The 11,989-nt window shown below is 30.7% G+C and overlaps 1 protein-coding gene and 1 long non-coding RNA gene across 2 annotated transcripts; one reads left to right on the top strand and one right to left on the bottom strand.

Annotated features, from left to right (window-relative positions):
• Positions 1 to 571: 571 nt before the first annotated feature.
• Positions 572 to 3,140, bottom strand: LOC137824656 (uncharacterized). The gene is made up of 2 exons (XR_011083275.1): positions 3,016 to 3,140; positions 572 to 1,299 (listed from the first exon to the last, which is right to left on the bottom strand). It is a non-coding gene; the product is annotated as an uncharacterized lncRNA (long non-coding RNA).
• Positions 3,141 to 7,434: 4,294 nt separating this feature from the next.
• On the top strand, positions 7,435 to 11,551 carry LOC137826061 (trihelix transcription factor ASR3-like). The gene is made up of 3 exons (XM_068631905.1): positions 7,435 to 8,325; positions 9,664 to 9,717; positions 10,943 to 11,551. Exons 1-3 carry the CDS (start codon positions 7,683 to 7,685, stop codon positions 11,221 to 11,223), a joined length of 978 nt encoding a protein of 325 aa, XP_068488006.1. The 5' UTR covers positions 7,435 to 7,682; the 3' UTR covers positions 11,224 to 11,551.
• Positions 11,552 to 11,989: the final 438 nt, after the last annotated feature.

The following is an 11,989-nucleotide window of genomic DNA, read 5'->3' as shown; positions in this document are numbered from 1 at the left end:
GCATTTGCTGTTTGAGTATGCTCTTTCAAGGATGCTGTTTAATGAAACCACAAATTTTTGTTACTTTATTGCATTTTCTTACATGTGTAAAAAACTTTACCCAATCTGGTTAATCATTTAAATACAAATCTTCACTACTTCAACAAATTAACTATTTATCTTTTATCAACCTTTTTTAAGTATTATTTTGAAGCTTACCAAGTGAATGCATTTGTTAAGTAAAAAAATTAAAGGCCTGTTAATATAATATTTAATAAATACAATCGTGTAAATTAAAAAGTAAAAAAAAAAAACATTTTTTTTTTATATTTAGAATCCATTGTTAAGCTAACTTTGGCGATTTTATGTATTATATATATATTATTATTAACAATGTCAATTTTGCCATTTTTTTATTTCATAGAATAAAACTGTACTTTTAAATTACTTCAATTGTTCTTATTGGAAATAGGACCAAAATTTATGCACTAATAGAAATGAGACAGTTATCAATAATAATATAATACAGCATAAAGTACTAATAATAAATTTTAAAAGGGAGAGAAAGGAAACTTGAGAGAAAATAGAGGGATTAATTTCCAAAAAGGAGAGAAATGTTTCTTCCCTGGGAGAAGCATGATCTTCATTGTTTCTTCATACTTCACATATTAAAACCTACTTTAGCCTACACATTGGTAGTAATTAGAAATTAGCAGAATGTAATTATGGTTGTTTCTTCCTGCACCTCCATATATTCTTCTCCCACCTCCATACATTTTTATATTTCCAAAAATACCCCTCTGTAATATTCCGGATTATGTAATCCGGAAGTCTTTTTTTAAATTCATAATTAACTTCTGGATTACATAATCCGGAAGTATTTTTTCAGATGCAGGATTAGTTTTTGAATTATGTAATCCGGAAGTCTCTTTTAAATGCATGTATGGATTACATAATCCGAAAGCTATTTTATGGGGGTGGCACAAGAAGGTTAAAAAAGTATTTTCATGTTGTGTATGGGGTGTCAGAAGAACCTATGGAGGTGCAGGAAGAAACAGTCTGTAATTATGGATAGGTGTTTCATGATATAGGAATTGGGCTAGAGGTACAATTTGGCCCAGAAAAAGAGGCATAGAAATTATATTCAAATTTTGCTTTTTACACCCCCACTATTACTAAATGCACCCTTTTCCAACAGATAAAAAGACTAAAATACACTCCTTCACTGCACCGCACTATCACTGATCGCTGTTCCACTTTGCCACTGTAGAAGAAGAACACACTGTAGAGGAAGAAGAAGAGAGAGAGAGAGAGAACATGCTACAATTTTTATTTTTTTTTAAAAGTCATTTTAAAAATTATTATATACGTTCTAAAAATCTTATTTTAAATGTATTTTTTATGAATTCTAAAAAATTTGTTTTACAAATCTCCTTCTAAAAATCCTGTTCCAAAAAAATTTTAAAGTGTATTTTGAAATTTTTCCAGAACAGATTACTGGGAAGTCACTTTAAAAAAGGATAAAATGTTTATTTTGATAATTGTGGGGGTGCAGAAAGAAGAACCCATTATATTTTTCTATCAAGATATGGGCTTACAGTTTTTTTGTGCCAGTTTACTCTTGAATATGGATCTAAAATTTCTTAACAGAAAGTGAATATGACTATGGGTGATTCTTGTTACCATGAGAATGAAAAATATTTTGAGGAATAAATAACAACATTTAAAATAAAGAGTTAAAAGAAATGGTATTTTGAAGAAAAAAATAAGTAATTAAGAAACAACTAATAAAGTTTAAGTAGTGTATAGTTTGTCTTGGGATGAGAATTTTTGTTAAGTGGAGTTATTGTTTAAAGACGAAAGGTCAAGAGGTCGTTAGTATGATTCAATAAATAGATTTAAAACAAAATATTTATAGTATATTTAATAATTGTAATGTGAAGAGTAAAACTCAATTAAGTTAAAAGTCGAATAAGTGAATCCTATATAAATAAGTGAAGTAAGTCATCGAAGTCCCTTGTAGATACTACTCAAATGAGAGTTGATATTGAGTCCAAAAGTCGAGAACCGAATCTAACCAAAATAAGTGAAAAAATTCTTATCCCGCAACCACCGAGGATCAGTTCAAGCCTAAGATAGTAGTGAAAATCCAAAGAAAAGAAAATACTAATTATTTCTAAAGCTGTGTAAGTAAAAAAAAAATTAAAAATACAAAATATCAATTATTATATTCTATCAATATTTTCTAAATATTAATCAATTATCTCGTTTTGTTCAAATAGTTAAATGAATATAGTTTTTTAACACAAATATTCTTAGTTATTTTTTTATGAAAAATATAGAAATGTCAACAACACAACATGACTATAAAACGTTAGTATTTTTATTTTTTTTCTAAATTACATGTACCTTTCACAAAAAGACAAACCTAGATTGAGTTTTATAAGACAAAAACTTTCTTATTAAACAGAAGAATTCGATATGAAAATTATGGTCAAAAGAAGAAAAAAATGAAAATTGGTCATAATCACCTAAGTAATTTAAAGTAATATAATATATTTATTTAAAATAATTATCAATGATTTAAACTAATTTTTAATCAATATATTTCAAACAATCTTAATTAATTGAAATCAAAAAATATATATTGGCTGTAATTATCCCAATCAATGTCAATGTGAATTAAAATAATAATAATTAAATTAAAAAATGAATGCTGATAAAAAAAATTGAGTGCTTAAATTACAATTGCAGGAATAAAAAAGGGGAAAACCCAAATTTAGGGTATTGAATTATTAACCAGAGATTGCAGGTAACGATATTCTGCGCTTCAAACATATCCTACAAAATTACCTTGCAAATTGAAAACAGAAAAATAATTTGTTGAATAGGTTCTATATAATTAGATGTTCTTCGTGCTATGAACAGTTTGTTCTAGAATTTTGAAAAAAAAAATGATAAAAACAGAGGAACAAGTAGATGAAGAAGAACTCGCGAGAAGAGGAAGAAGAAATAGGAGAAGAAGAAGGGAGATACCTGCGTTTGAAGAGTGAGAAGTGATAAAGCAAAGCTATAATGGTGCTCATTACTTTTAAAATGTAATGAATCTCCACGGGTATCAGTAGCACCGTTCCGAGTAATAAACTGGGATAAAACAAATCTCTTTCTTTTTATTTATGTACTAACAGAAACACGTACACGCTCTTACATATGTATATTTTTGCATTTTTCTTTTTTCTTAATTTTAAAAATGATAAAAATTAATATATTTATAAAAATAATTTTGGAATAGACAATTTTTTCTTAAAAAACATGTAAAAGAATAATGATGAATAATCAAACTCTTATTTATTTTTCTTTGGTTTGAATTTCTCTTCTTTTTCAAGTTTTTTCTCTTTTATCATTGGTGATATTCAAGTAAAGTTATAATCTATTTAGTACAGCCACTGACACTGATACGTAAAATCTCTAAAATGTAAGACACAGAGACACAAATTTATATATTATATAATTATGAATTATATAAATTTACAATAAAAATTTATGTGTACAAGTATGTTCCAAATTATTTTTTCGAGCATAAAGATGTTTTTCATGACTGGTTCACAATGATTTGTTTCTTATTTTTATAATCATAATAACAATTTATACAATAATTTTTTTTTTAGAAAATTAATGTATTTTTCCTCTTTAAAATTGTGCTAGAACTGTACTAGAATTGTCAAAAATCTAACAAATATTTTTTTAATTAGACACTTCACAGATGCGTGTCCTACAGGTGTCATACGAGTATTGGTGTCCGATACAAACCGACACGCCATTTAAGAGGAGTGTCCGAGCTTCATAGGTTATAATTCACTTGATGGTAGATACAGATGAATGATGATTTTAACAAAAAATATAGTTGTTTGAAATGGATCGAAGAGAGTGATTAAAAATAGATATTATTTTATTTGATATGTGAAAATTGTTGTGAAAGAAGAAATGAGGGTGAGGGTATGCTATGTCCCTTTTTTTTTCTAATATTGCCTTAAAATAGGGAATTAAGATAGGAGTGATGAGTTAGTTTGTATATAAAAACTCCCTTAATATTAATTTAAAAAATTAAAAAATAATTTTATTTTTTAGGTAATTCATATGAAATGATAAAATATTTCATTGTACTAACAAAATAAGATATATTAACTAAGGATAGAATCAAAAAATATTTATGTACATAAAAAAAATGGTTATAAAGAGAAATTCTCATATAAATTATATACATTTAATTATATAGAAAATTATAAGTTTTTAATTAATTAATTAATATTTCTTCTAATTTAATTAAGAGTTGTGTCTTTTTGCTTATCTTTTACTTTCATTCAAAAAAAAAACACGTGCCACAGACCATTTATCTTAGTCTCACTCAAAATAAAAATGACACCTTTTCTTGATGTATAGTTTCTTTAAGAATTTGGAATAAGGTTGATAATTCAACATTTGAGATAAAGACACCCCAAAGACTCACCTCAGAATAAAGACCCATTAGAGAAAACAAATATTTTATTAAAAACAAAGAATAATTGTTGAATAAACTAAATACCCAGATGAAAACGATTTTTTCTTCTTCAAAATATCATATACCAATAGAAAATAAAACTTCTTAAAAATATAAACACCTAGTTGAAATCAATGAAGATCCATAACTCTATTTAGACATATGTCACCACTGTATTTTTTTAATCTTAATAATAACTAGAAAATGGTAACAAAGGTTGTGAGTGGCCATTAAATATTCAATTAACAAATGCAAGGATCGTTGTCTATTCTTGTCCACTACAATCCATGTTAATAACTTATTTTGGCTCCCTCATAACAAGAAGTTATGATTAGTGCAATTTTTAAACATTAATCTTTGTACTACTAATATTAGTATAAATTTTCTGATGTTCAAAGATGTAATCGATATGTAGTATAGATAATACCGACACAGATACGATTTGGATATGTACACGAAAATACATATAATTTATAAAATTTATGATACAGGAACATAAATCTATATATCATATAATTATGAATTATAAAAAATTGACAATAAAAATTTGTTGTCCAAAAAATAATTTTTGAATTAAACACTTCACAGATACATGTCATACGAATATTAGTGTTCAACACAAACACGTCATTTAATAGGAGTGTCCAAACTTTATAATCACACCTAAAATATCTCATTTAAAATGTGATATTAGTGAAGTTGAATTTCAAGTTGTCTTTGTGGAATTTTTTTACCAACAATTCCTTTACAACTCGTAATATTTTCTCATACAAACATGATTTTTTTTTATCTTTGTGACTGAAAGTCAACATTAGGAAACGCATATTTTGGGGTCCTAACCTCATCATGTGGTGTCTTGAAAAACAAATAGTTATTGTCAAACTAAACATTAAGGTAAAATATCATAATTTTTTCTACTAGGAAAAAAAGAGAGTAACTCATAAATTATAATTCAATTGTGATTTAATTCATATAATTTTGATTGTGAAAAATTAATAAATTGACATTGACGTTGAGAGAAAGACACGGTGATTTGGATGCATTATCACAACTAAGACACGAAAATGGTGTTTCTTTCTCTAAAATATAACACTACGTTCATTCTTCTATATCTACTCAATAATTTACGCAAACTGTTATTTTTAACTAACGTAAAATGTGTAGAAATAAAAAATATTTTTTGGCATAAATGTTTTTATACTATAATTAAAACTTTTGTCTCATTAGCTGTATAGATAAGTCATTAATCAAAAGCAATTAAAGAATTATTAAATGATTTTAATGTAATAGCACGTTACTTTCTGTAAAAAAACTTAAAGAAAATTATAAAATAAACCAATATTAATAATTTAAATATCACATTTGAAAGGAAATTATGCATTTATAATAAAGCATCTTAATATAATGTCATCTGCAACCAAATTTGTTTTCAACTATTCATAATTTGACCTTATAATCAACACTACAAAAGTAAGATTAAAACATGTTATTTTTAAAAATAGTACTTATGTATACGAACAAAATTTTACCAATTCTATCTATTTCAAAAATGTCTAAATTAGATTAGCTTTTATGAGAATAGTCATTCTTTTGATAATTTTAATTTTATATATAAATATTTTTTATGAATATTGTACTCACCACGTCACCACATGCACGATCATTCATCGTAAAACGAGTTATTGTTTGTTTTGTAGTTTTTGAGACCTGTTATAGTTTTGTACTTAAAAAACATCTATATGAATTAAAAGATTAAGAAGTATATAAAATTAAGCACGAGATTTAAATTTTGTAGTATTGATATGTTGAAATTAATTTCATAAAAAATGTAAAATCTATTAGACAATGACTTAAAAACTTAACTCAACTTTATAAAATATGAAGTTTATATCCATTTATTTATAGTCGATGTGAGATTTCCAACACATTTATCTTTACGCTGAGACAATCAACTCGTACGTAAAATTATATATTTATTGGTAATCCGATAACACTTTGATAACGGGTGACTCGATAAAGCCAACAACTCTCGTTACATTAATGTTTCTGATACTATTTTAAGAACTGAAACTTAAGTCTAACTTAACCTTACAAAATCGACTCGCAAAATTGATTCATAAAGTAAAATTTGCACTCATTTATATACTATAAAATGTTTTTATCTTTAGTCGAACAATTATACTAAATTATACTAATGTCTCCCATGATGTTAAAAAGGATAGTGTGTGTTTGTTGATTATGTGAGAATGTAAAGGGGAGCTTACGTAGTAGGCGTGGGATAAATTATAATTGAGTGAGTGTAAATAAAGTGTGAGTAGTGAGTAGTGGGTAATGGAGGAAGCTTAATGAAGGTAATGAGAAAGTGCAAAGGAAGAAAAGAAGAAAGTGGGTTTAATGGAGGGGGCCATGAAGAAGGAGAAAGATTAAGCAAAGATTAGAGGGAAATTATTCGATAAGATAAGGGATTATTAGTGAGTGGTAGGGTAGCATGCCCTTGTCAACTCATCCTCCACACATCATCAACAACTATTTCAAAGGGGATTTGGTATTATTCCCCCTTTCATCGATGCCACATTTATTCAAAATCAAAAAAGTGCTTCAAGCTCCAATTTAACACGTTACAGAGAACTCCCAAACAGGAAGGGAGAAGAAGCATTCAGATGGAATAGGGTTTGGAAAATAACCAAAAACAGGAATAGAAAAAAACTAAGAAAATCAAAGTGCTGTTTGGGGAAGGAATTTTATGTCAAACCAACCCAACAAGTAACCTTTACAAACAAAGAAAATCCCATTAATTCAGAATTAAAGATAAGGATATGACCCCAATAAATAGTAATCAATAATAATTCTTAATCAAAATAATAAATTAAAGAAACCCTTGTTAAGGGTTAAGGGTCAAAACATGTTTAGTGTAGTAAAAAAATTAAAAATAAAACCCCAAATTCAAAGCCAAAAGCCACAAAACACAAAACAAAAACCCTCTCTCTTTGTCTCTCTATTTTTTTTCTTTCTCTCCCTTCTCTTCTATCTTACGGAGAGAAACATAAATAAACAAAACCTAAACCCTCTTTTTATTTTTTTTCTTAACGCCGTAACGGGCATTGGCGAAGGCACCGTCACAGACGCTCACGTGCGAGTCACGTGTGTTTTGAGAATTCTCTTTTTCATGGCTCTGGACCAGCCTTCCAATCCAAACGCCGTTGACGGGGCGGGTAACGGCGCGACGCCGTGCTCCGCCGCGGACGGAGGCGACGACGGGAGGCCGGCGGCGAGGCTGCCGCGGTGGACGCGGCAGGAGATTCTGGTGCTGATTCAGGGGAAGAGCGACGCGGAGAACCGGTTCAGACCGGGTCGGGGGAGCGGTTCGGCGTTCGGATTGAGCGAACCGAAATGGGCGCTGGTGTCGGCGTACTGCAAAAAGCACGGCGTGAACCGGGAGCCGGTGCAGTGCCGGAAGCGGTGGAGCAACCTCGCCGGCGATTACAAGAAGATCAAGGAGTGGGAGTTGCAGGTCAGAGACGAAACGGACTCGTTTTGGCTCATGAGGAACGATTTGAGGAGGGAGAGGAAATTGCCCGGTTATTTTGACAGGGAAGTGTATAATATTCTTGATTCGCCGTCCACGGCGGCTGCTGCGACGGCCGAGACTCCTACGGCGGCGGTGGAGGCGGCGGGGGATGAGGAAGTGCACCTGTATGATAGTAATCGGAGAGTTGGGAGTGATGATGGGTTGTTCTCTGATTGTGAAAAGGAGGAGATTTTGCTTTTAGCCCCTGGCAAGGATGTTCCTGCACCTGTTCCAATCTCAGGTTCGTTTTTTGGAATCTATTTTGGACACACCCTTTGTGATCTTGTCAACTGCTGTTATGTTTATTGAAAGGGGTTTTTTGTTTTCCTTTTCATCCAATTTTGGTATTGTTCATTTCTTGACAAGGATTGCATTGCAGAAAAATTATGGTAGAAAATTGTCTTATGATTTGGATTTGGGTAGACAAAAATCTATTGATGAGTAAGCGTGTGTTTTGAATTTCAGTTTCATTCAACTGAATTTGAATTCAATCCAACACTCACAATGCTTCTCCGTTTATGCATTGGATAGCACCCTATCTGCGTACAATGCTGTTCTAATGGATTTCCAAACATTCTCAGTGACTAAGTGCGTATTTGTAAAACCGATCTCTCACATTCCGATGATGCAGTTCAACAAAAGTTTAAACGTCACTGAAAGTACTTGGATGAAGAAAATTGATACTAGAAAATCTTAAGAAGGATTATTGGGTATTGGATTTATCAATTATAATTACGTTGAAATACTGCTAATGGTTTTAGGTAAATATTCATATATTTGGTTTCAAGTTAAGAAATTGAATATGAATCTATAGTTGATTTTAGATTGAAATAACTTTTATGCTGGTTCATACAAATTCTATATTAAGTTTTTTTTTTTATTATATAGATCTATAGCAAAAACAAGAAGTAATTCGGTTTAGTTTAAAATCAATTTTAACTTGGTTGCAAGTGACTTTCTCCAGCAACAAATAGTTGTTTTTGTGGTGATTTCATGTTGATATTTTTCTTGAATATTGTTTTTTTTCTGTAGCTGCTGATCCAAACAGACAATTAATCTTGCGAAATCAATTTTGAGTTACTCATGTACTTAGTGTGTGTTTGGTTTTTGCAAGATATTGAATGCTGAAAATAGAGAAGCAAGTATGTTGTTGGATTGGAAAAACGTGGCTTAGGTTTAACCCAACATTTTTTCAGACACCCATTCACAGGGAGTTCAAAGCTAAATATATGCACTATTATGTAATTTATGTAACTGATTCAACTCAGTGAAAAAAGGTTTTGGTTAATATCATTGCTGTTGGTAATGTCTGGCATTTATTGGTATGTGCTAATGTTGTGTTGTCTTTTGTGAAGTTGGATAGTGTCTAGATATGTTACTGTCTCTCATGGCTTTTGGGACACTTTTCTTTTGTAATGAAAGACTAATTTTTAGTGGGTTTTTTCTTTTCGGATTTTTTTTAATTCTACCAATGATGTTGTAAAGTTGGAACTTTGGAGTCAAGGGTACTGGGATTCCCATGTGACATTCTTCAATTATATATATTTCCTTGATTTTTCTCTTCCTTCTGATTTTGCAGAGAAGCAGTTTCAACCACTCCTTCAACTATGTGAAGGAGAAGGCAATGCTCAAGGTAATAGAATTCTATACTCTTTTATTCTTAATGCATTTGAATATTCAATGATGGGTTGAAAATCATGATTATTGTTTTAATATTGGAATAATACGATTAGCAGTTGTATAAGCACCATTCTCATTGAAAGTCGAAACCTTGTATTTTTTCCGAAATGGATTCTTTTTGTGTTCTGTTGACAGCCTTGATATTTTCGCATAAAAGCTTAGGCCCATGGTCTTCTGATGTGACCAACATGATGTAGTAGGCCCTAAACCTAGTGCCTATGTTTGTTAAAGGGCATCCAATGTCAATGACAGGATAGCCAAACAAAAACGTGGAACTACTTCGGTGTCCTTTCCATGTCTTCAAAATATCATGAATTCAGTGCTTATACAAAGCAAGCTAAAAACTCATTTGTGACAGCTTGCTACCTTGTCCGATGTGTTTGTTTCCCATTCTTTCTGTTGCTGCTGCATTCTAATTAATTTGTTACCCATTTTCTGCCATAAATTTTTGCTATTACATTTAGAATTTCAATAATGCCAGGTCACCTTTTATTCATTCATTTGTTATCCATACTTCTTGTACCTTGTTGCTTTTACTGGAATCTAAATCCGATCCTTGCATATCAAATTTGTCTACTTTAGTACAAACAGAATGATGGTTTATTTGAAGATGAAAATGGTATGGGCTTGCAATAAACCCACATTTTGTGCTTCTGGGATTAAGAATTGATAGGATTGGATCATTCAATGTATGATTGGTTTCTTAATATTATATTGGATGCTTAGGTATAAAACATGTATCTCTATAAAATGAATTTGATTAGGATTAAATACATTGAATTGGATGATGTTTACTCATATTTGCAAGAGTAATGGTGCTTACTGATGCTTAACGTTAGAACATTTCTTGGAAGTCATTGTATTGCACTTTAGGTCTCATTGTCACTTGTATTTTAACATTCCACGTTCTAAACCTACCCTAATAAATGAACAACTATCTACAGCAATTCATGTCTCAAAAGAAAGTTCTTCTCTTATAATAAATGGCAAGCTATGTCTTAGGCACAAGCTTTCATTATGCTATCACCTAAACTTTTGAGCTTTAGCTGCTAGGCTGTAGCTTCCTTAAATAGGTATAGGAATAAGACCAAAGCTTCCATTATGACAATCACAGTATCAAGGACTTAACTGATGACATTACTGTAACTTCAATGTCTTGACATTCCTTAATTCTACAGGTACTACCAATGAGAAACGTGCAACCCCAAATCCAGAAATGGGATCTACATCTCAAGGGGGACGGAAGAGGAAGCGATTTTCCGATGCAGAGGAGGAAAGTTTGCAAAGTCAATTAATTGACGTCTTAGAAAAGAATGGCAAAATGCTTCGTGATCACCTTGAATCTCAGAACGCCAATTTCCAATTGGACCGCCAGCAGCAGAAAGACACTGCAACTAACATAGTTGCTGTACTTGATAAGCTTGCAGATGCTCTAGGGAGAATTGCTGATAAATTGTAGAGCAAGGAGGATCAGAATAGAATAGTGTACAGAACAATTGGAGTAAACAATAGTGGTTCCCATAATTTATCTCAGGATAGTTTCTAGAAGATGAATGTCACACATACTACTTACCTTTTTTTCTTTATCTCTAGTCACTGCATAATGTCACTTTTTTTGTGGTTTATTACTGCTACTACAGCATTTTATACACAAATTTGGAGGTTACTACATTTATTTGTTCTCTTCTTTCGGTGAGGTTTATATAATGAATATTTCCCCGGTCAATAATAGCGGTTGTACAGATGATATTACTATTACTAATTAAGGTACATTTTTATTAGTGGTATCTCTTTGCGTGTTCTTGCAATGTTTTGCTTCTATTGTATAACTCATCTTTCCACAAATCTTTACCTTTTTTGGTTGATTTAACCATTAACCATGCTATTGGAAAAAATGAGTCTTGTTCATCCAATTGGTCCATGCTACTTTCCCTGCTCTTAAAGGTAATGGCACCAAAAGAAAAAAGTGTAACAGAACAGGTTAACCTCAGGTTAAATTGTTTTTTGTTTTTTCTATTGGTCTTTGTGTGACATGCTCTGTCTAGATTCATGGATTTAACTTAGTTGAGATGGTTTTTTTTTTTTATCTCTTCTAATTGAAAATGATTTTCCTGTAGCATATCAGAACCTGATTCATGTCTAAGATGATTTATTGATTGAGGTGGGTTTTCATTACTTATCTCTCCTTGTTTGCATTTTCTTTAAAAAATTGGTATACTGTTATA

The sequence above is a fragment of the Phaseolus vulgaris genome, chromosome 8 (assembly GCF_000499845.2).
Source record: "Phaseolus vulgaris cultivar G19833 chromosome 8, P. vulgaris v2.0, whole genome shotgun sequence".
Classification (NCBI taxonomy): domain Eukaryota; kingdom Viridiplantae; phylum Streptophyta; class Magnoliopsida; order Fabales; family Fabaceae; genus Phaseolus; species Phaseolus vulgaris.
The sequence above is the reverse complement of the archived record's forward strand: the minus strand, read 5'-3'. Positions and strand labels throughout refer to the sequence as shown.